General features: G+C 39.9%; 1 protein-coding gene across 2 annotated transcripts in view; it reads right to left on the minus strand.

Annotated features, from left to right (window-relative positions):
* tpk1 (thiamin pyrophosphokinase 1) overlaps positions 1-22,725 on the minus strand; it is a 67,811-nt gene extending 45,086 nt beyond the window's left edge. The window contains exons 1-4 of one of the 2 annotated variants that reach the window (XM_079575833.1): positions 22,666-22,725; positions 20,632-20,699; positions 15,986-16,060; positions 6,028-6,097 (exon numbers count right to left, since the gene is read on the minus strand). In XM_079575833.1, coding sequence (XP_079431959.1) covers positions 6,028-6,097; positions 15,986-16,060; positions 20,632-20,674 — 188 coding nt within the window. In that variant the 5' untranslated portion in view covers positions 20,675-20,699; positions 22,666-22,725. Of the gene's footprint in view, positions 1-6,027; positions 6,098-15,985; positions 16,061-20,631; positions 20,700-22,412; positions 22,470-22,665 lie in introns of those variants that run through there. The other variant, XM_079575834.1, reaches the window with a different exon arrangement.
* Positions 22,726-23,367: the final 642 nt, after the last annotated feature.

Genomic DNA, 23,367 nt, shown 5'->3' on the forward strand with positions numbered 1-23,367 from the left:
GTTATGTGACTTTTGCATTTCAGAATTTCTGTGAATGGAAATGACATTTTAAAATCCATTTGAAGGTTTGTGTCTTTTTTTGTTGAATTTAGCTAATATTCACAGCATACATTTATGTACAATGACGGCACTTTAAAATAATTAAAATGCACTGCACACTCCGATTTTAACAAATTATGGGTCTGATAAAAAGATTTATTTTAATATGTATATTTTTTAGACACAACAAAAGTGGGAAAAAAGAGGAGACAAATTAATCTAAGCGCTCATGCAGGAACCTTTTTGATGTATGCAGTGTGCAAAGGGAAAAGCTATTTAGGAAGAGCTTTGAGTGCAATTAGGAGGAGAGAAAAAGCCATAAGTCAGCACTAATGAGAAACTTTAAGAGCAAGTCCGACCGACGCCTGATGCATACAGTATGTACACTGCCCATTTTAATTAGCCCAGTAAAAGCTCTTCATTTGCCCCGCGGTGAACCCACTTTTAGGTCAGCATTTGGACTGGCAGTAATTACATTGTTGAGAAATAACTGAGCCATTGTAGGCACAGCTGATGAGATTAAAGAAAAAAAACACCAACAATCAAGAAGTTAACCGTCACATATTGGTTGCTAAAAGGTTCGTATTCAAAGACAGTCGCCTTCATGTAACTTCACAAATGGTAATTGGGTAATTACAGTGTGTTCAGCAACATTACGTGCTTAAACAAAGATCTGCTGACGACTGAAATATCAGGTTATTCCATTAATGTTTTTATTTTTATTTTTTATTTGAGTTTTTATTTCCCTGATGGCAGCATATTCCAAGATGACAATAGTAGAATCCACTAGGCTCAAATTATGAAAGAGTGCATGACCATTGTCACATTGACCACCATTGAGTCTTGGTGAAAATGTAATGCGACTAATGCCAGGCTACATTATATTGTATGCTGGCATGTGGCGCCATTGTACCTCACCACTTCCTGTAACCGAAAACATGCACAGACTTAACACTTTGAAGCTAATTTTATTAAGCCAGCCTCGACACAATTACTTCCTCCCACCTCCAGCCGTTATCCCGCACTTTTCATCTCCCTCTTGACTTTTTATCCTCTCTGTGGATTTGATTAGATGCACAAATTAGAGAAAATGCAATATTCATTTAGCAGCGACGCAGATACTCAGCCAGAAATGCAGAGAAGCCATGGGTCCGGCTTCCACAAATGAGATCAGCGGTCTCTAGGGAGCTATATAGAGGCTAGTTTACTGTGAAGAGGAAATAGGCTATGAACTGGAGATGCACCAATCCAGCTTTTATGCTTCCGATACCGATATTGGAAGTTTGAGTATCTGCCGATATCCGATATTAACCATGGGACACTTTTCCCCATTCAATAAAGTCTGATCTTTTCTTGCAAATGAGATTCATATCAAATATCAATTATATCTACGGTTCATAATAAACTAATGTAAAACAAGAATCACAGGACTTTTCTACACTACTTCTGCGCAGTAATATCTTCAGAATTCTTTAGGAGTGAAGATATTACTGCACGGACGTTGGCTCCTCTTACTTTTTATCCGCTTAGAAAATCCACATGTTTAATATTGTGCAACTATACTTGGATCGTGTAACTACTCACGCAACCGTATTTAAAGAGGGAAAACGTGGAAGAGCTTGGTTGCTTGTAACTTCACGCCTGTTTGGGTCCATAGGAATATGCTGAAAGAGATTGAGAGGCTGAATGCAAACAACATCTTTGGTCTTTTTGCGTGACTGACTCAGTAGGTGGCCTGTTCCTTTAACAGCATTTCATAAACTAAAATACAAACACTTAGCCAGCAGTGGCCAATTTTGTTTTATTACTTTGGGTGATCCAATTATAGTTTCGGTCTCAGCCTTGATTAGTTTTCGTTAGCATTAGCATACTGTTTGCGGCAATCAAAAATGCATTTGCAGAGGTTAAAACTAACTCAGCAATGGAATCCTCCAGGTTCTGGGCTTCAAAAAATTTAGTTTACTAGATTTAGTTGGAGAAAATTTTGTCTTTAAAACAGTAAGAGCCAAAACAGGTATTGGTCCAGTGTCGGATATTTGGAATCGATACCCGACATTTTCTTTTTTTTTATGTTTTTTTTTTTCAGTATCAGCTCCGATATCTGTATCCAATACCTGTATCCGATCAGTGCATCCCTACTTAAAACTATATTTCTCTGTATATATTGGTACGGGACAGTTATGTGAGAAATATAAGTGCCCCTTTTCACAATGTAGCTGTATGTTGTTTATAATGGTGGCCAAGTAATACACGTTTAGTGCAATGTGGTTTACAATAAAATAATAATAAAAATTATTTATTGTATAGGTGTTCTTCTCAATGTAGTTACATAAATGCTCCCATTCAAAGTAATGAGTGTTTGCTGTAACTCTTGCACAGTAAATGGTCATTTGAGTCATCCCATGAAGAAAGGCTTGGTATCACGCTCCCTCCACAGACTCTAATGACAGCCATTAATGCTGTTTTGACAGAAAATTACATGGTACTTTTCTTTTAACTGTGGAAGGCAGTCCGCCCACTCGGCTCATGCAGCAGAGCGGGGACTCAGGAGGCTGACCGGAAACTTTATTATCCTCATTATTTTCCAATCGCAGGACTCAAGAGGCACTCACAATGCACTGTAATGGCCTTTGACGTCATCCTTTTCATGACGCAATTTACTGATATTTACATCATTAAGACCTTGTTGTAAAATGTAAAAAAAAATAAAACAAATTATAATCAAAGGTTACAGAAAAGGATGATGACATAACTTAAACTCTGTAACCTGAAAATATATTTATGTAACAGCCTTGGAAGAATAAAGAATAAACTGAACCAACCAGAGTTTGAAACCACGCACTTATATTTTATATTCTCTTCTAATTTTGTCTTATTTATATTCTTTGCCCCTTTTGTGCATTATTCTGTTCTTCCTTGCTGTGTGTTCTTGAGACCTGATGTAATATGAGAAATAAAATCCTATTAATAAAATCTTACCTTATCTACATGGCCATATACCTGCAAAAACTGACTACAAATGACTACACTTTCCCCTAGAGGTACTTTTACAGCCTTAATATCATGCCAACATTGGACTTTTAAGTTTGATACATGCACAGGAGTGGGTCCTTAAAGTGTTTTTGTGACCCCTGCATCTGCCGCATTGTCAGCTGCTTTCAAAGTGACACTAACAGACAAGTCCCTATACTTTCAGCCGCCTGCCTTCTCGTTACTCTGTGCCCGTGCCCCCAAGGCGTGCTTTCAGTGGCGCAGAGGACAAAAAAGACGAACAAGAAATAAACAAAAGTGCTACATTCTTCGGGGCGGAGACATGTAAATCAATCACAAGCCAGTTAAGATGCATCTAACCAAACATTAACAAACCTAATGGGGTAAAGCGCGAACCAGGAGCGGAGGGAGAAAGGAGCATGAGGGCCCATCAATCATTGACAAAATTATATAAGATCAGAGCAGCCTGTGTAACAATGAACCTCAAATTGGACAATTTCAATGGTTGCATATAGCAAACACTGCAATATAGTTACATCCTAGGCATCCATTTTCTTTTATTATGTTTAACACTGCAGAACTTCAAAAACACGTTCAGAAATGCCGTTCTTATTTTAGTCAAGTCTCTAGGACTTTATTAATATTGTGAAGGAAATCAACATTTTCAATAAGAAGCGCAAACATAGAATAAAGCCATAGAATCGATGAAAAACAGCGTAGTAGTAATGAACTGATTTTAACAAAGAAAATGTATAAAACATCAAATAAAATTCCACTGGTGCCTCTAACTTTACTCTGTGACAATTACAGTTTGACTTTGGTCGCACAGAAGCCTTTATGAAAGATTTAGCCAGTTTCATTTAAAAAAAAAGTTACAACAAATCCTTCTTTCACTTTTAACGGTGACATTTTTAAGGATTAATCGCTTTGCTACACAATCCTCGCATCTCAAAATCACCGCTCCATGATTGACAGCTCGTTTTGCTGCAGCTATCTAAAAGAGATGTGAGTTTCTTTTGAAAAGCAGAAGAATGATCATTATTATCCTGTAGACGGGCAGTTCTAAGCATGGTTCGGGTCCTTGCTGAGCCACTTAAGACTTAAGGCTTTGATGTCACAAGAAAATATTCCTTTTTCAAACTTCTAAATTTCACATCTGTCTGGCTTGGCATTTTTGTCATCATCTAGACAAATACAGGCATTCGCAGACTGACATAAGATGATTGCGCTATGGGGCCAATTCTTCCCATCTGTTCTTTTCCATTAAAAGTTAAAAAATGTTAAAGGCCTGTGCTGATGGAACTGCCACAAGAATACGCTCAAATTTTCCTTTACTGAAGCAAATTTTAAAGTTTAGGGTCTGTTAATTTTCATGTGATACTGCACATAAATATAGCGTACCTTATAACTTATAAGGAATATGGCAGAATTTATAGCACATATAATAAAACCAGCCATAAAATGAATCGAAAGGTCACCTTCTAAGAAATTATGATCTGCGCAAAAGGCACCTCGAGCGATTACTCATCCTCCTCCTCACTGCCTTCTGACAATATACAAGTATAGAGGTATACAGGTAAACATCTGCAGCTGTCCGAAACAAACAGATAAGTTATCAGTTTTATAATACAGCTATTAGGCGTGACGACATAATCGCTCTGCAGGTAAAGTGAATAACACTGATCATCTTTATCATAGCCTGGTTAGTGGCTGTTACTCAACAACAGCCAACAATGCACGAACCGCGCTCTACATCCTGATACTTCACGTTCATGAACATGTTTACAACTTTCAGAATACAAAGCCAAGTTTACCGTCTCAGCAACATCAACAAATCCCAGCACATCAGCAATTTAACATGATGTATTATAATAAGATGCAGACAGCAAGCAGAGGCTTTTTTTTTCTTTTTGCAAATTGCTTCTTTTATTGTATAGCTACTCCTAGGGCTGTCACAATCACTACTATATCGACCTATCATTCAATAAAAAACAGATAAACGACATATTTTTGGGCTCGATATTTATTGTTCATTTATTAGCATTTCCCATCCAACTTTATCTTTGTAAAACGTTGATTTCTAACTGAAGCAAATTGAGCTACATTATATTTCATGTTTATTGCAGCTTGTGTGGTATTTCAGGATATGATTATGCATTTTTATAACAAAGGTTTACTGTCATTTTTATGCCTGAGTGTTGTCAGTATCTAGTATCGTTAAGAGTCAATATTATCGTTTATCGCGACACTTTCCTGCCTCAATATATCGAACTTCAAATTTGTTATCGTGACAGGCCTAGCTGCTCCATGGCAGCATTTATACTGCAGTACAGAGAAAGGGGTTACACACCTCAGCTTTAATGAGTAAGTTTTTATCTTAGAACAGAGGTGTCTAAACTTTGTTCATGGAGGGCCTCACGTGGAAGCGTACAAGGGTGAAGGGCCACAGATCAGTGGTCAGTGCAGTGAAACCAATCGACTAGGTGTATTTAGCAGAGGTTTAAACCGTGCCCCACAGCTTTATTTATTGATGTTTAAAACCAGCTCTGTCTCAGTAAAATGTTAAATGTTGAGGTAAGAATTGTGTAATGAAATAAATCTCCCAAAACTCCAGTTCTTGTGGTGTATTCCCATTTTGACATTAAAATGTTTCAAGGAAGGTTAAATCTGTTTGGGAATTCTTTACATATTGCGCCCATCCGTAAATGTTCTGAATTGAATTTTTTTTCTTTTTAAATTTTTGGTCTATAGCAAGTGTGACAGTGCACTGATAGAACTGTAAGTGTCCTTCATATAAACCATGTGACTAACTTACAGTATAGTAAGTCACTTCTCTTCTCTTTGTCGATTTTTCCGGCATTTCCAATTTTAAAATAACAACAATAAAAACAATACATTACAATAGGCAGGAGCTCCTTATGTAACATGCCTGATTGAGGAACATACAAAAACAGATATTTTCTGTCATCTCCAGCAACAATTACTGCGTGTACGCACCTGTCCCGGCATCCAGCGGTGATGTTATGAAGGTGGTTGGCAGCTCCATCGGCGCAGGCCTTTAACAGAGCTAAATGGAGAAACATCAACACGTTATGAGGCATGCTGTGACTTTTTGCTTTGGTGAGAACTTGCATTTGAATGGAGCGTTTTCAGGGTCTGAAAACTTCAATGCCTCGCTGTTGACATAAAACACCTTTCTTCTTGCTTTAAAGGGAAACAACCTATAGATGCCATATCCCATCCTGAACAGACTCTAAATGTTTATGCCATATCCAATCCATTAAGAAATTCTTGCATAACAACTAATGCTTTTGCAACCTGCATTTTGTTAGAGCCGCACAATCGAACTCCAGGGCCGGATTTATTTTCTACTTTTACGGTTGCATCACGTTAAAGGCTAAATAAAAGAGCACTTTCCCTAGGACAAGAACAACAAAGCAATTAGTTGACGTGCATCAAACTGTTTTTCAAGTGTTCTTCCAAATTAGATGCTAACTATTTGCTAATATATGCACTTTCGCGGCCTCTATTCTATTCAAATTGAGACAGCAGCTTATTTTAAGAGCTCTTTCCTGTGTGTATCTGTAGTGGAGCAAAGGGAGACAACTTCAAAGGATAAGCGGCCTGGTTTTCGTTTAAAAAAAAAAAAAAGTAACCAAGGTCTTTAGAAAGTAGACAAGGAATGCTTTAACACATCTCAAACCGAGTTTCCATGACCCTCACCACTGCCGACGATGACATACCGCGCAATGGAAGTGGAAGAAATTCGCTTCACGTCTGGAATACGGAAACAAACAAACCGATGTCTTGTTGTCCTTTATTAGAGGAAATATGTGAAAATATCTAAGTTACTGCAGACACACATGAGGTTTCTCTTGTTTGTTACATTAGCAGCAACCGAACAGAGAAGATTTGACATTGCTTCCGTCAAGAAAATTAATATAATTTACCTCTCACTGCAACTGTCCGACCTCTGTTTACTTCCATCAGACACGCAGTCACTTTGAAAATTTATTATCAATAAACATTTGTCAAGGAAATGGGGCAATGGGTATCTGCAGAGGAAGTAAACTGAAATTACCTCTAGGCTTCAAAATGAGAGCAAGGTGAGATCAGGTAAAGTGCGGCAGGCAGACAATAATGCAATTAGCATGATTTCAGTAATTCAAATTATTTACTTTTTTGAAACATGCAATTTGGCACACCTGATTATTCGAGTAACATGAGATAAATGTTCGCTCCAATAAAACTGAGGGTGCATCTTTCCGAGTGTACCCATCGGTGAGCACTTAAAATGTCATAACGCGGTGGAGCGATGTAAATAAAACACTTACACCATGCGCTCTTTTATTCTGGAGCCGAACCACCTGCTGTCGGTGTTGCCCGTCTGGAGATGATTAGAATGTAAATGACTCATTATCTCCTGCCTCAACGCAAGGGCTGGAAAACTTTCTTTCCGATGGTAACTTCTCCACACAGGCAGAAACCTCTCTTTACGTCTCGCACTGACAGATTGAGGAGCTATATGTGGTTATCGGTGTTTGAAACAAATGCAAAAACACAAAGAGATTTGCCTGTCAATCATTTCTACCGTGTTTGCAAAGACGACCAATAAAAGTGACTCAAGAATGCAACTATCGTCTATAGGACTTAGGACATGAATTGCTTGTGGCTCCCAAAACAATGTGTTTACATGTACAAACACGAGGTCTAAAATATTTTTGAATAATTGTCATTTACTGTTATTACTGGATGCTTTATTTCTGGATTGATAATAAATTTGTTCTCATGGTGCCTTCTTTCGGGTCTATTTTTACCATTTGACTGCATGGAAACGATTGATTGAAATTACAATTCTGATGGTGTGGCAGACTGCAATCATTTAGCTAATACTGTACACTACCAATCAAAATAAAAACATTGCCACCTAGATTTATCTACCTTATTTTCCAGACTATAAGTTGCACTTTTCATAGTTTCATAGTGTGTCTTATACTCCGAAGCGACTAATATGTGATCTTTTTTCTTCTTTTTTTATTCAAATATATAATTTCACATGCCACTAGAGGGCACTGCAGGATTATTGAGCAGCAGAAAGAAAGCTTGGAGTGAGCGCAATGAAGAAAACCAAAAACAGCTAATCACGGTCTAAAAGCTAGATGGCCGCAGCTAGAGGAGTTCGCAAGTAAGAGCTTGAACAACGTGATGCCGGGAGAGGCTTTTCAACGATGCAGTTACGCCTCCATGCCCAGGTAGTTGCCAAGGCGATTGTCCCAAAGTGACACCGAGGATGAAGATTTCAATGGATTTAGTGATTTGGAGTGAGATCGAGAGTTTGGTATGTTCTTTATGCTATAGTTATCTGAGCTGTTTATGTGACGTAAACATACCAGGCACATATTTAGTTCGTAGCTAACCATCAGTGTGTTGCGTTAGCCTATTCAGCCGGTTGTTTTTTTTCTTCATTTGGCATTTTTTGGCTAGTGCGTCTTCTACACATCCTGAATGACCAGGTTATTAGATCAGTGGATTTCTTCTTCCCTGATGGCAGGGTGACAATGCCACAATGGCTCAAGCATGAGACATCATATTCACACATGGATTGGCCATAACAGAGTCCAGATCTTAACCCACTGAGAATCTCTTGGATGTGTTGGAGAAGGCTTTGTGCAGTTGTTACTAGACTTGATAACGTATAAATTCAGCAATTTGTCAGCACAATTTGAGGGAAAATGACTAATATCAAAATGAGACAAAGACAGCATGTGACCCTTAGCTTCTACTACCATTTTCTGACCGGTTCAAACCATTTAACAAAAGCTGTTGAATACGTCCATCTACACTCCCACCACAACTCCAGCCCGGCAGCCCAGATAAACCTTCCTATAGCTCTTGAAAAAGACAGACATAAATATATAGAGGGGTGTCTTACAGGCTGTGACAGTGTGATGTGACGGGAGGCGAGCAGGGGACATCAGAGGAGATGACCTTGTAAATAAAACCGCCATCATAATCCCTCCCCGCGGGCGCCTACTACCCACTTGTCCTGTCTCTCACTCCACTATGACAGACACATCGACCATAGAAAGCCAGAGCGAAGCCTGTCATTGCACGTCAGATTTTTAATAATCTTCACTGCATGTATGTTCAAATACCAAACACTGATTGGTTGTTTTTGGAAGGGTGCATTAATACCAGCCATGCCAGTCCACTTCAGAAGAAGAGGTCATACAGTCATATGAAGCGATAGAAATGATTATTATCCTTATCAGAATGACCTCGTGGCTTCCCCTTCCATTTATTACGGCACCTCTGGGTCTCCATAAGTCAACGCCTGTCCACAAGGTCCATCTCTTTATGCTGCCGCCCTGAGTCTTTTCTGACACTGGTTTATTAACTCGTTGGGCTTGATTTTATTTTTATTATTGTGCGGCCGTCGAACTTATAGGAGCCAGGCAATCTATATACAGTACAATTAATTAACATAACTGTCTGTAATATTGAAAGTGCTATAGCGCTATATATGAACAAACTTATTTTCTAAGCTAAAGCAAACAACTGAGAGCATACAGTAAGTGTCATGACACTGTCAGTAAAGTACGTTTTACCTGACTGGCTTGGCTGCATTATGTTATATGTTGTGACATGTAATGCAATTAATTATGCTACTTTTAACTGCTGCTTTTTTTCTTTTCTTTTTTTCAGTAAAAGGTCACAGAAATGGCTAAATAAAGCCTTGATGTGACTAAATAAACCACTAATAAACACATGGAGTGAAAGGCAAAATAAAATGAACCAATGTAAGGTGCTAACTATTAAAGATGTGGCGTAAGTCCCTGTCCTGAGTTCAATTCCAAGGGCTGGGCCGGTCGGCATAGGTTTTCTCCTACCATTGTACTACAAGGTTCCCTCTCTGTAACCAGAACTCTCCTGTGAAAGGAATTCTCAATGGGACTTTACGGGTTGAAGCGTGAAGTGTCTGGAAAAGCGCTACCTATACAAGACTAATGCAAAATCCTAAGAGAATTTAGGATGAGAATAGACGGTTGTTTTGGCATGCAAATATGGTATATCTTGCATCAAAGAAATGAAGAATTTCTAATCCACACAGCAGGTCCTTATGAAATTGCCATAACAGTGCATCTGCCTATTATGCAGCACTATTTGTCATGCACTCCTACGTGTTATACAACAAATCCTCCATCCACACAGCTCTTGATTGCGAGACAGACACTTGACGAGCTAATGGCCGATGTTCACCAACTTAAATTTGAGCAGCTGCTATAGATCAACATGATGAGTCTGGGCACTTGAGGGGAACAGTGGATTGTTCAGAGACATTGTTGATTGCTTTATCGAACTGCCTGCTTGTGTTGCATGTAAGTAAGTAAAAGGCTGATTGACTGCGGCGGTGATTGGCCGTGTCGTGGGCTGACGATTTGAGCAAGTGGGTACCAGCTTGCACAGCACACCCGCAGCACCTGTGGATGCCTTTGATCACTGCTTCCTGCCTCTGCTTTCCCGCCGCTCTGCCTGTCCCAGAGGTGATCGCGGGGGACCCATGGGTAGCAGCGGTACACTCAGGCTGGGGTGGAAGTCTGGGAGGGTGGAGCCCTGGCTTATGTCTCCAGGTGGGACAACCATCTGGAGACAGGGTATGCTGCTCACTTCCACCCTTGTGCCTTGGTGCCGACATCTGCTAATCCCATAAACAAGATTAAAAATAGATTGGCAGAAGCCAGGGGATACGCGGAGGTGAACAGCCAAATTATTTACTTTAAGTGGACATATCATGTGGCGACAAACCTGCTTTTAGGCACCTCCGCATCGATGTTTGACGCTTCATCACTTAAATCAATCGTACGTGCTGAAAAAAAAATAGACTCAAGCCACAAGTTTTTCCTAACGGCAAGAAACAAATCGACGACATTGATAAACGAGTGCATTACATGTTCATGTACTCGAAGTGCTTCATCTGTAGATGAAGATGTTATAGCATGGTTAAAAGCTAAAAAAAAGTACATTTTACCAGATTTGTCCCCTGTAAGTAGAAGTAAAAAGACTGACTGATTTAAGTTTGTTTTTTATGCAAGTAAGTAATCAGTCAGATAAAACAAACAGGAGTGAATGTAGGTGTAAAATTTTAACAGAACTTTATTCATACAATGTTTTTAACCTCTTTTTACCCCAACATAAACAGAGTGCATTTTCTCCAGTTCAGCCAGCCTTACCCAAATCTAAACGTTCTTGACTGGAGAGCTGTATAGGCTGTATAGTGTAATCTCATTTGAAAAAACGGATCTAACGGATCTTTTTCCTTGCATTGTTGCCGTGTTGTTGTCACTTTTTAAACTTTTTTTTTTTCATCTCATTTTTTGCGTTTTTGTCCCTTTTATTGTCCCTTTTTTCATTGATTTTTCACCACTTTTTTGTTGTTTTTTTGTCACACTTTTGCCACTTTTTTATGTTTTCTGTTGCACTTTCATCCTCGTTTTTTGTCGCTATTTTGACGCTATTTTAAAGAAGCTTTTAGATTTGGGTAATGACAAACTGGAGAAAATGTGCTTGATTCTGATATGGGTAAAGAAGTTAAACTACTTGATAAGGCAACAAAGCAGGCCACAACAAACACAACTTTCCACTTCCCTAAAAGAGACAAGGATTTACGGTCATAACCTGTTACTTTTTATAACTTACAAAAATAACTCTCAAGTAAATGCGAAAAGATGAAATGTTCAGTCTTAGTTACTGAAGAAAATTCTTGTTTACATCATCAAAAATTCCCCATTCATCTACTCTCATCATCTTGTCAAAAACTTTCTACCTGTCCCGTGTGTATTACAGCCCCGAGCGAAACCAACCATCAAAGCTTCTGCGTTTCTGACACTGATACCACACTATTTCCTATGGCACATCAAGCTCCTAAATTCTCTCTGAAACCTATTTTTTCCCCTTATGTTCCCTTATCTAAAAGTCAACACATCTGCCACTATCAGGCCACAACCAACCGTCACACTACATTTCATACGTCCGTTTATCGCAGGATGCAGTGGGGCCGCTTGGCCGGTGCAACTTGATCCCATGCTGGCAACGCACTTTTGGTATTCTTTGCCCCCCTTTTACAGAAAAATAAAAAAGGATAAAGATTTCAGTTCATTAATAAAACATGTATCCCCCATGCGCTGCTACATTGTACGTACACGGCTTACATGAAAATAGGGATATTACATTCTACGCGGCAATTTATACACAGTCCACAGAGGGCCAGCAAATCTATTACAGGTATTACAGGCAGTGATTTCCTTTAATGAAATTATTTTAAGTCCTTCTTGGTGCTGTGGTACAAAAGGATTTATTTATCTCAGGTCAGCAGACAGTTTTTGGTGTATTTTCAGATCGGATAATTGCTTTGTGTGAACTCAAACTCTTTCTAAAAGGTCTGTTAAGGAAATCTCTGTCCGCGCATGTGACTGAGCGGAAGAGAAGGCTGCAGGGCCTCGCGGTATTGACTGTGATGATAAGAATATCAAAGGGTTGCTTCATTAAAATTCAATCTGATCTGATTTTAATTAGACTTTACCTTTAAAGTTTTATTTTTAGCAGCATTTTGTCCTATTTCGCAACAATTTCAGGTCCTTCCACCGAAAAATATAGCACTGAGTTCTGCATTACATTTGGTAATATGTGTCACGGGCATGGCATAAAAGTTAATAGGAAAAGCGGATATAAAAACGTATGGGCAATGACGTCTTACAAAAGCAGACACTCATGAGAATGTTTAAAAATGAGGAATAAAAGAGCACAGAGAGCTCTGTCATGGCAGTGATCCTCACATTGGCCAAGATAGTTACAGTCATACCTCACAATGTGCTGAAATAAAATCTACACAAACAAATCCCACTTTTCGCATTTTTTAATCAATTACATCTCAAATTTGACGGGACCAAAACTAACATACAGCACAAACTGTAACTATTTGGCTGTTGGAGCTGTGCAAATACCTTGTTTCTTTTTAATTGCGAAGGCATATTGTTTGAGACTTAGAGACAGCTTTGCATTTAGATCATAAGAGAAGGAAGCAGAATATTTTGTTGCTTTGAGAGGACGATATATTTCTGTCGCTTTTGCAATGTGATATAAAAGCAATCATTCTAACTGCAACTATTCTTAGATCTTGAATTCTCATGGGCTTTCATAATGGTAAAACAAAAGAAGTCTAAAACAGGTGCATAGTTAATGAGGAGTTCGAAGACAGCACTGCCTAAAAATTATTGGACACCCACATCAGTTATGCGGAGGTCCAGAGTCCACTGGTTTGTTTATATCGACCTCATCACTCCCCTGCTGCGCCGAGTGGACTCTTCCTACAACTGCAAGTTATTTACCAGCCAATTATCTTCAGTGAACGAAAGGACACTTCAATGAAGCTCCAGCGAAGTGACTGCACCTGCTACCTGCCTCTAAGTGTGCTTTCAGTACCACAAAATGTCACCGTTAAAAGCAATTTGCCTTTTAAATATACGGTAAGTGGCCTGGCCCTGGACAACTGAATTATAGGCTTTACACAGCTGAATGACGTATAGAAAAATAATATCAACGCACTCAAATGGACCGAAAGGGACTTTTTTTCTATTAGAAAAGCAGCACTATTGTTCACCCACACTGGCCACATTATTAGGGCCACATGGAAAACTACCAATCCAAAGGTTAAATCACATGGGTCAAACACAAGGCGCGGCCGCAAGATGAGTTAATCAGGCCCTCAACTTGTAGCTCAAAAATGCATGAGCATGTCAGAAAAGTAGGTTTCTAGTCTGTGCAGAGTTCTGCATTTTTTAAGAAATAACCAGAATGCTCACTCCAGCCAGGGGGGAAAGAGTTCCACACATGTCCAGCACAGGGAACGGACATCTATTATAGAAAACGCTAACTCAATGGCCGCCGCCTGGGCGCCGCCATGTTTATTTCCCATACCGACTTTGAAGCTAAGCAGGAAAGTGCCTGGTTAGAACTGGGATGGGAGACCGTTCCTCGAATGCTAAGCAGGGAAGGGCCTGGTTAGGACTGGGATGGGAGACCGTTTGGGAACACCAGGAAGCCTGGCGACAGTACTGCGTGTGTGCGTGGTTGGTGTTATTACATCCGCGGCCGGCCCCCACGTGACGAGTCCCACCGGCCTCGTGCATTGGCCACGGGTCCTTATGGACCGCGGTGCTGCTGTCCGAGGACAACCCGCTGTCACAAAAACGCGAGTGCACGAGATCTGACTGCCGTGCGTGTGCGCGCGTACAAACAGGGCGATGTGTGTGGGCGCGCATGTGTGTGTGTTCGTGCGTGTGTGTATGTATGTGTGCGCGTGCGCATCCCAACAGGGCGCTGTGTGCGCGTGTGTGCGTTCGTCTGTATGTGTGCGCGTGTGTGTGTGTGTTCGTGCGTGTGTGTATGTATGTGTGCGTGTGTGTGCGTGTGTGTATGCGTGTGCGTGTGCGCCCCACACCTGCTCAAACACGAGCCTCTAATCACACGCGCTGCTCCGACTGATTTATCCTCCGTGTGCGTAAAAGCGACAATGACACTACAACTTAACGAGCGCATGGCCTGCACTGCTTAGTTTTTTTTCTTTTTATCTTTTTTTAACTTTGCTGCTGGACCATTGGCTTTCTATTTTGCTTTCACGTATTGAGCCCAGAGGTACATTTTATTCTAAAGCAGCTTGGAAAGCATTGCCAATTTTATTGTAAGGTTATAAATACTGTCTAACAACGATCATTAGGCTATTTCAGTTCAAAACCTACTCACCTTTTTTTTGGATCGTGCACTACCGTGATGCACCAAACCACGGGTCCTGCACCGTGAACCAAACCGTTAGAACTGAACCCCTAATATCTCTCCATAATTATTCCACTGTCTCTTGAATCCTGTTCCCCGAGTTTAGCGAAAATATTGTCGTTGTAGTTTATACGAAAGGAGCACGGGTGCATCAAACACTCCAATTGCAGTTTGTTTGACATTTTTTTTTGCATTCATTCTTTTACTCATTTGTAGTGGCCATAGTTTTTGGAATGGGTTGGGAACCACTGGTCTACAGCTGAACTGTGTGACGGGTTGGACATTTCTTTGTAATCACTCATAATCCCAGAATATCAAATGTGGAGACTAGCGAGGCCCGGCCGAAGGCCGGGTCTCAGCTAGTACTAAGAGATCAGGATATAAACAACACATTATAACCACGTAATAAATGGTCAGTCTGTAAGTGTAAGCCATTATTATTATTTATTAGGCGACAGTCCTGTCGCGCTTTGGACCAAATCAGCACTATCTCAAAATCGCAGCTCATCATTATAATTCATTTTTGGAAAAATGTTTTTTTTCTATCTAGTATTTTCCTGTCTTCATTTTATGTGGCCCGTGGCCCAACGTGGGAGCTGACTTTTGGCCCACAACCCAAAATGAGCTTGACACCCCGGTTAAATGTTGAGGTAAAAAGAACAAAGTGAGTTTAGACTGATTTCCATCAGAGTAACAGCTTTGTTTGAATATTTTAATAAGGAAGACCTGCTGGAAACTAAAAAAAAACATGAGGTGAGGAAAATTTGTAGAATTGTCTGGCCTAATATCATATTTATTATTTCAAAATAAATACCAATGTTAGTACATTTCTTTGTGTTAAATTACGGCATGGATTTACCTGTGTAAAACAAGCCAGAAAAACCCCATAACAGCATAAATGTGTACATGAAATACACAACATTTCCTGTTGGGGACACAAATGGCCCGTTTTAACACAAATTACCATTTTACAATCTTTAATGTAGCTGTAATGCCAGTTTTCGTTTCTTTTCACACCACATATTAAGTGCTATTGTTTAATATATACATATTATTAACTAACGGTGAAGAGCCAGACAACAATGTATATAATAAATATGTTTTGAATGGTGAGAAAAATGTGTACCTTTCTTCCACAGGATCTCCAGGTAGCCCTTATCAATGGGCTGGTTGAGAATGATCAGACAAATCCTCTGCTTTCCTACAAAAACAAGAGAGTAAAAAAAAAAAAACATTATTTAGCTCCATGATATCTAAAGCACACCGAGTACCAAAGGAAATGGAACGCTTTATCCCCAAAAGCCATCTTTGAAGCCCACTGCCTGCCCACGTGAATGATTTACTGTTTATTATAGCCACAAAAGATGCTATCAGATTACTTATGTCAGGCTGACCATAAAAGATAAGATATATATAATTCAGATCCTAAACTAGCTCCGGCTGTGTTTTGTAGTGGGAGATGTAGAGAGTCCTTTTGGTTCACACAGCTCATCCGGGGCTAATTTGAATACCTTGACCTTGGCCGTGGGTATTACGACAAAAGCAAGTAGCCTGCTCCAAACATGGAAAATAACCTGTCATCCTATAGCCCAAATGATTGCACGCCTTTTGTTTTTGCTGTCAGCGGCACCTCCATGCTTCACTGTCAAGCCCGTGTCCCAGGGTGCATCATTTCACAAATCTATTCTTTCAACCCCCCCCACACACACACACACCCCCACCTCACACCCCCATCCATCTTTCTCTGAGCTTTTCTCTTTTTGCTCGGCTGCTAATGCAAATCCCCTGACTCATACTTTAGAATTGTCATTTTTCTATCTGCGGGAGTTGGGGGGAAAAACATAATGGGAAACGCGACATTCGAGAAGTAAAAAACACAGCGGCAACAAAAGCCTTAATGGACCAGAGACTAAAGCCAGGGATGCTTTCCTTTTGCCTGCACACAGCAATTTGATTTCACGCTGATTTATTGCTCCTATCGCTACACTTATGAATGATTGATAATGCATTTTGTAAAGATGTTGGCAAGCCAAAATAGCATATGCTACTGTAAAAAAAACACACCTTATAATTCCTTTCCAATGTGCTTCTCTAAACTGCACTTATGCAAATCTCTAATCAGCGTGGTACATTTAAAACAGGCTTGTAGCGGTTCTGACACATTAGAAATATGGTGGGAGGCCAAAAAAGCAACAGCATGCAATTCTCCCAGTAATATGCGCGGCATCTTGGTCGCGAGAGGGAAGGGGAGTTTAGTGCGGCTTGGCTCGGGAAGTGCATAAAAACATTGCCCTGCGTGGCGTTGCTGGTGACTTTGTTGCTTCAGCGAGCTTGATGTTGTTAAAAAGTTCGCATCACGGGAAGGTCACTTCTAATGTGAAAGTCAACCCCAGCTGCGTGTGGTAAAAGCAAAGCAAGGGGAGAAAGGGGGAAGAAGGAGGCGACGCAAAGGAAAAGGGAACCAGCGAACGGGCGGAGGAGGGGCAGATTTGTCAGCCTTGTCTCTTAATTGGCCGGAGGTGTACACAGAACAAAAGACAGAGCCAACCAGCCGTGACTTTTCGCCAAAGCGCTGCTCACCTGCCTCCCTCCCCCTCCCCCTCCCCTCCATACACACACACACACACACACACGCATTAGCTACTTCTGGAACAGGACGGCCTTATCCTGCGCCCTGTTCAAAGAAATGTCACCTTGGGGACTCTGTTTAAAGTGCCAGACAGCATAAATACCACAAACACTTTTAGATCGAGTCATGGAGTCAAGGCTTCGGCAAAAGTTCAGTTCAGTGGGAATTTGAGCAGAAAATGTGGGTCTTTATAGGACACTAAAGGCGCCGTTTCCAATTTCCAAAAAACATTTTTATTTTTAGCTTAGATTAACTCATTTTTCCATGTAATTGTATGTTGTGTTTGCAACAAGTTTGGGTAAAAAGAGACCGTTGTGTGCAGTGTAACTGTTGTTTGGTGATTGCAAAGTAGGACTGATGTTAAAAAACAATTGCAACTTCAGGACCTCAATCAGGATATTCTGAGGGTGTTTAGTTAGCTTAGTTATTTTAGTTTATACTTAACTAGCTCCCGTTTCTGGCATGAAAGTCGAAAAACACAGTTACAGGGCCTTAAAGAAGAACTAAGTAACTTGTTTACCGTAATAAATCCTTTTCATAGTCCCTCTGGGAATAATACAAGTGTTAATGGGATGATTGGGGGGTCTTTCATCTCCCCCTGGCCAGAAAACTACAATTGCAACTTCCCTGCCTCCGGGTCGGAGGTGCAGGAAATCACGAAGAAGAAGCTAACAGGCTCACTCCAGCCAAGTTTGAGTGAAAAAGATTATATCCATTGTGTCATTGAGTAGTGGCACAATGTACAATATCCCTCTCTCCCTTTTGTCCCTTTTGTCTTTTCGGTCAGCGTCATTTACTCTCACGGACAATTAATGAGTAAAAAAAAACGCAACATGCTACGACACCTGCAGTGGTTCTTATGGCCTCTGGGGGCATGAGTTACTTAGTTCTGCTTTAAAGTCTAATTATATTCTGTAGAGGAAAGTCACTTCACTAAAGTCACTTCACTGAGGCACACAAGTTCAGACCGGTTTTAAGGGGCAACTTTTTTCAATGTTTGGTGCGAGAAACCTTTCAATTTTCAATGTCCTGCAAGTTATATTTAGTCTGGGGACCACCAATTTATTTTCTTGTAGGCGAGGTGTGGTTAACGATTGTCCATAGCCGTTCATTGGGCCCCACAAATGTCTATCATACCATGGTCCCCTGGCTGCTGTGCAGTTCGAAATGATTCAAGCACACACAGCGGCATGGGTATTCCCAGGTTAATGTCCTGCTGCTCAGCTGTACACTTTAAAATTGTCCCCTGACAGAGATAGAGATGGATCAGCATTATGAAGACAGCCGAGCTGAATATCTCAAATTTCACAAGTAAGATACCTGTGCATATCAGAATTTGGTGGTCATAATGATTTGCATCAGACAACTCTTTTATTCTAGATAGAAAGATAATTAGACAAGTTGTGCGTGTGCATGGATGTTGAAGAGCACACAGTGCTTAACCCTTTAAATAAACTTTATTTCCTTTTTTGTAGCAAGCAGACCGAAGAGTGTGTCTTGCTTACAAAACATACAGGAGAACACATTTGTTTCAGTGCTTGCCGAGTGCTGTCGACAGCCTCCAATCACAGATCCTGTCTCACAACTGATGCTGGCCTTTGTACCATATTGATTTGTGCATCGTACGGGCTCGCGAAATCACCTCTGTGTATGTGTTAACATGTTCACAAATGTCAAGCATATAGAAAGAGTACTATTACAGTTGTTTCCCTTCCATTTGTTGAAGCAAGTTTTATTGGAAATGTGGCTATGTTAAAATTTTGCAGTGAGAGAAAAATGAAGTGATAATGTATCCACATTCTAATTAAAACCAACAAAAAAAAAAGGCAAGGAAAACAATTTTCACTTCGTGTTTCAGCTCATTGTGATAAAAAGTAAATTACAGTTCTCTAATTAAATCCTGGATGATTCTTGTTGTAATATGTCCACAAAATGAGAAACTTTAAAGACAAACATTTCATGTCAAAAGTCGTTATTTTCTAAAATAAGTTGTAGGCGGACAATTGTTGCAGTTCTTTGTTCAAGACAACTTCACTCATAAAGGGCGACTTTTCTCCCATAAATAACAGAAAACATTTACCTTTTGAACAACCATAATGAGATCATTATAATATGCAGTTTGAAATAAATTACTTGCAAAAGAGTCTAGTCTTGTACAACTTGTAGCAGAGTCCTACACTACAGGCCAAACTGTTCTGATTTGTTTGACCTTTACAGCAACAGGCAAAAGAATCGGTCTTTAGGTCAACATCGCACTAGGGAGCACACCTGAGCTGTGACCTATAAAAACTGGCTGAAGAACTGCAACAGCTTCCCTGTTAGCTGCAGAAATTCATGTGGAATCCGATTACACTTGTTTTTCAGTGTGTTGGGATTTTTTTTTGGCAGTGGTTTAATGCTGTATCATGCAATCAACTTAAAAAGAACACTGTAGTTTTGAGCAATACTTTGACTTCTATTTCAATTTTGTGAATGAACATTTTAGCCTACTTTGCCTGTTTTGAGTTGATGCATGGGGCTGGGGGGCATGGAGACTATACCCGGGGAATCAAATCTGGGACCTGCTTGCTCTGAGTGTAACAAATTTCAGATTCTGATTTGTGCTGCATATAATTGTCTCCTTTTTAAATGTTTTTAGTCCTGTTATGTAATTTAGTTAGTTAAACAAGTTATGCAATACAGTTGAGTCTATTTAGATTAGCTTGCACATGGATGCCATCCACACCCACGTCTGTATCTGGTGGGCGCGACACTGACCAAAAACTGTCCAGTTGTCTTATATTAACCTTACAACATTATGTAAGAGCCCAAGACACCATAGTGAATGAAGAGTAGTTCTAAAAGTGCCAGTGATTTGTTTTGGAGTTTTATTTCCCCAAAGACAATTTATGTGTGTCAGAGTGAGTGGGAGACACTCTGAGAAACGAAAGGGTAGACAAGTGTGACAGCGATGTGAGCACGAATATGTTTCGATAGAAGTGAATGCACATCGTCTATGTTTGTTTCCCAGTTTTCAGGGAGTCTCGCGGGGATGTACTGTAGCTGCTTTTTTAACCGCTGAATTTTCAGACATGTTTTGTTTGTGTGTATTTCTGAGTGTCTGTTTGCACAATGGGAATGATTGTCTGTTTGACAGACAGTACCTGAGGGGAGCAAGCAGTCCAAAGGAGTCAACCCTTCATCCATGGCCCAGATCTACAGACAATTTCACCTGGAAAAGGAGACACGCTGTTTATTCCAATGCCTTTGTTTACACTGTGAAAACAAAGACAGACAAAGAGAGAGCTACTATATAATCATTCATCAAATTGTCCCTGAGGATTACAATCACAATTACAATCAGAAAACCATTTATAGAAGGAGTTCACTGTGAATAAAAAGTAATGTTGCACCACTGGATTTGATAAAGAAGTGCCACACACACACATATCTAGTAAAGGTGTTATAATTCAACTAGAGTCATCGAAGCCAGACAGATGGTTTTATGCATGCTTTAAAATGCTAAAATTGGTAGAATAGAATTAGGGCCATAGTATCAATATAACAAAGCATACTAATACAATACTTTTATAGTATAGCTCTACAAATTATTTGCTTTAGCCTAGATATCAATGGGCTAATTGGAGGCATTTGTATCTTGCATTCGTATACGTTAAACCTACGTTTTTGTGTGTTAAAGCATTTTCAATCTAAATACTTTGATAAATGTCATATGGTATTCGGTTATTGGCTTACATCATTTTTTCACAGTGCTTAGTGTGTCGCAGGATGGAACGTATCGGCCTCCAACTATTATGTATTGAAGTGTATTGTGACAAAAGCGCATCGTCCCAGCCCCAGTGAGTCGCTACGTTCTTATAAAAAAGTACGAATTACATTTTTTTTTCCTTTGGTTTGAATCGAGTAAAATAAGAATTGCAGTTGTTAGGCATAATCTCAGTGATCAATTAACCAAGTGAAGTTGATTACATTATGAAAGCAATAAATTCATTCATTACAATTACTTGATGACAACGTTATATATAGGCTATTGTAGTTAAGGAAAGGAGATAAATGTGGAATTTTGTTTGTGACGAATATTTCTTTATGTGATGTGCAAGACTGGCAAAAAAAAAAGAAAAGGCAAACTGTTTCTGTTGAAAATTGAAAATGTCAAGCAAGTCTATTCATTCATTTCATTCATTCATTCAAGTAGCATCTTAATTATTGTTAAACAAACAGACCACCGTTTTTCCATACTGAGCTATGTTCTTACCTGAGCTTAGACGAGTTGATGTGTACCTGTCTGGTCTTTGTGTGCGCCCTCAGTCACGCACAACGACCAAAGATGATGTTAGCATTTGGCCTCTCCCAATGTACTCCTATAGCTCCAAACGGGGGTGAAGTTGGAAGCCACCACACTCTTTCATGGGCACGCACACAGACCAGACAGGTACGCATCAACTCGTCTAAGCCCAGGTAAGAACATATCTCAGTATGGAAAAACGGTGTCCTGTTCCTTTAAGTCCTGGCTGACTCATAAACATAAATTTGAAGTGCAAGGATTTTTTTTTTTTTACAAAAACAAGTTGGCAAATGAACTAAAAATACAATACGATATATATATATATATTTTAACTTGAAAGAAAAATTATAATGTGTAAACGCATTTACTAGACTTATGAATAATTTAACATAAGTGAAATTACATTAAATGTTCTTGCATTGTAACTCTGCAAGAGCTCACAAGCCTTTATAATCGTTTCTTTCGTAAGTTAGCAATCGTACGCTTTTACTTACCAGTAAAAGCTGCAGAATACACTGTCAGTCTTGCGCATCTTACTCGAGTGGTCAGTGAAGTAGGTGGTCTAACATTTCAAACCCACATTCCCACGATATCAGTGTGGTTAAACATACACCCGGGATCCCTAGTAGCAACACTAACCACACTCAAACTAGGGACATATTTATAAAGAAGTTTGAACTTTGTCACCTCCTCTTTAGCCACAGTGAGACCTGACACACATGATCGTAGTTTCCACCGGCTTTAGCCTAACACGATGCTAAAACGCTTCTATTCTGACAGAAACATGCGCAGAAACGGGACCTTAGAGCACTCGTAACAATCCGACCGTCAACTGCAAAGCTGTCATGATCTCATCGCAGAAATAAATGTTCAAAACTGATTAAAAACTTACAGAATCACACGACTTCCGCCATCGCCGTAAACATCACAGTAAACAAGAGCAACGGAGAAGTCACCGCAGACTGAGGGGGAGCGGCCGGATCCTGTGGGGACCCCTAGAGGACACATGAGGAACAGCGCCCACTCCATTTCTATGCTCTCTCAGCTTTTAGATAGATTATTGAGTCGAAAAACTTCATTGTGCGAATTAGTGAGCAGGATTTTGTACAAAATAAGTACTGACTTGTTGAACACTGTTTTATTTAAAGAGACAGACGCCCTAAGATGAGAATTGTGTGCAAATTAACATAATCGACTTTATTTACATGGCACATTTAAACAACAAAATACAGCTGTCTAAAGTGCTGCACAAAAAATCTAACTAAAAACTAAAACATTTCTATGATAAGTGCATAAAACAATGAATATTAATAAAACAAATTAAAAGCAATAATAAACACGAGGACCACACAACTGCACGTGGTATAAAAGCCAGAGAATGAATTGGGTCTTAAAGGCTGTTCGGATGCGTAGGGCAGAGCGGTCTACTGCTTAGGGCCAAGCATAGATAAGGTTTTAAGTCTCGTTTTAGCCAGCACAAGCTGGAGCTGACCCTCAGAGGTCAATAATGAGGGGCCAGCCCATGAAAACAAACAGTAAAGTCTTAAAATCAATGGGGTAATATTGCCCTCTGTTAACCTTTTAACCCCCACCT

The sequence above is a fragment of the Gobius niger genome (assembly GCF_951799975.1).
Source record: "Gobius niger genome assembly, chromosome: 18".
NCBI lineage: Eukaryota > Metazoa > Chordata > Actinopteri > Gobiiformes > Gobiidae > Gobius > Gobius niger.